The sequence below is a fragment of the Sphaeroforma arctica genome (assembly GCF_001186125.1).
Source record: "Sphaeroforma arctica JP610 unplaced genomic scaffold supercont1.54, whole genome shotgun sequence".
NCBI classification, from domain to species: domain Eukaryota; class Ichthyosporea; order Ichthyophonida; genus Sphaeroforma; species Sphaeroforma arctica.
In genome coordinates, this window is record NW_014040504.1 from 2,220 (window position 1) to 4,032 (window position 1,813).

General features: G+C 37.3%; 1 protein-coding gene across 1 annotated transcript; it reads right to left on the reverse strand.

Annotated features, from left to right (window-relative positions):
* Nucleotides 1–93: 93 nt before the first annotated feature.
* On the reverse strand, nucleotides 94–1,713 carry SARC_01373 (hypothetical protein; the record flags this gene model as incomplete). The annotated part of the gene is made up of 3 exons (XM_014304890.1): nucleotides 94–249; nucleotides 1,377–1,499; nucleotides 1,609–1,713. Coding segments are annotated over 3 exons (384 nt in total), but the record flags the coding sequence as incomplete, so codon positions are not given.
* Nucleotides 1,714–1,813: the final 100 nt, after the last annotated feature.

A 1,813-nucleotide genomic window follows, 5' to 3' on the forward strand; every position in this document is an offset into this window, starting at 1 on the left:
TATGTGTGTGTGTGTGTGTGTGCGTGTGTGTGTGAGTGAGTGTGTATCTGTGTGTGCACGTGTTTGGGTGTGTATATTATGATTGAAACATACCTGCAGAACCAGGATTCCCGAATTAAGGATATTCAGATCAATACAATTGAAGCCGGCTGTGCGAGTACTGATGGTAGTGAAGAACATCTGCAGCATTTTATACTTTAGCTCCTCGGGGTATGGGGTCACTGTGGGTAGCCACGTGTACAGCACCCACTGTGTTTGTGTTCATTAATAATGCACATAAGTGAGTACGAGTTCATTGTGTTGAGTAATGAACTCGTAATAGTTCACGATGTATATTACAGTATATGTATTAGTCCAATGTGTTCATTTATGCACATAAGTGAGTACGAGTTCATTGTGTTGAGTAATGAACTCGTGATAGTTCACGATGTATATTACAGTATATGTATTAGTTCAATGCGTTCATTTATGCACATAAGTGAGTACGAGTTCATTGTGTTGATTTATGCATATGATCAGTTGACTATGTATATTTCAGTATATGTATTTGTTCAATGTATTTATCAATGAAAATGTATGAGTGCGAGTTCGTTGTGTTGATTAATACGTATGTATTTGTCTATTAGTGTATATCTACTAGTGGAATGTTCATTGTGTTGATTGATACATATACTGTGTCTACTAATGTATATGTAATAGTGGAATGTTCATTATGTTGATTGGTACATATGTAATAGTTTACTATAAATAATGCAGTATATGTATTAGTTCACCGTATTTATTGAATATACAAGTATGAGTTCATTGTGTTGATTAATGCATATGCATTAATTCGTTATCTACTAATGTATATGTATAAGTTCACTGTGTCTAAGGTCAGATGAAACGACATACACATACATGTGTGCTTGTACTAAGATGGTATAATAATATCTCGAACGTCAGGTGTATGGATGTGTATACTGATATCTTACATATATAAAAACGTGGTTCACCCGAATACGGAAATGGAAGGACGTGGTGGTAGTGCACCCGACGATTTAAGTACAAACCGCTCCTAGTGAACAGTAGGAACAGTGATGCTATTGTTGAGAAGAGGATGAATTACTTTATTTAGATTATAATTTTATTCGGTATAATACTTTCCTAGAATATCAGACATAAGTACATGGTCATGCACAGACGTAATCAGGTGTCGCCGAGGGTACACACCTTCAAAAACGCTTTTCCCGTGCATACGATGAATAGAGAATATACTGCATTCAGCACTATTAATACACATGTGCCTGTACTACTATATTGGTAAAATCATACACACAGTTGTGTGTGTGTGTGTGCGTATGTGTTCCTTGCAAAATCAAAGGTATGGTACCTACCTGAAAAGACGTGGTAATTATCCATACGATGAGGAGGTACAGAGTGTCTGCTGTGGTGAAGAGATGTGTAGTGTATAGTCGTGGGAACGTGAGGATGTGCTGAAGGGCCGTGTCGTCGTGGTCCTGCCTGGTATATGCATAATAGTCATTTAAAGAGGTTGACAGGTTTACGCATTTAGGATTCTGGACTAGGATACAGAATTCAGATACACACAGACTTAGACAATCATACCTTCACCTTTACATTTTCACAAAATAATGTATGGTTCGCCTTCAACAGCATCACCAAATTATCGGGCAGCACAGGAATCGGTGTGTTGCCGCAAACAATCACCATGAAAACTAATGGCAGAGTTTTGTAACATACACGTTGATGCCCAGATATTTTGAGTATTTGCATGTATTTGCATGTGTAAAGTCATCATTTGATATACTTG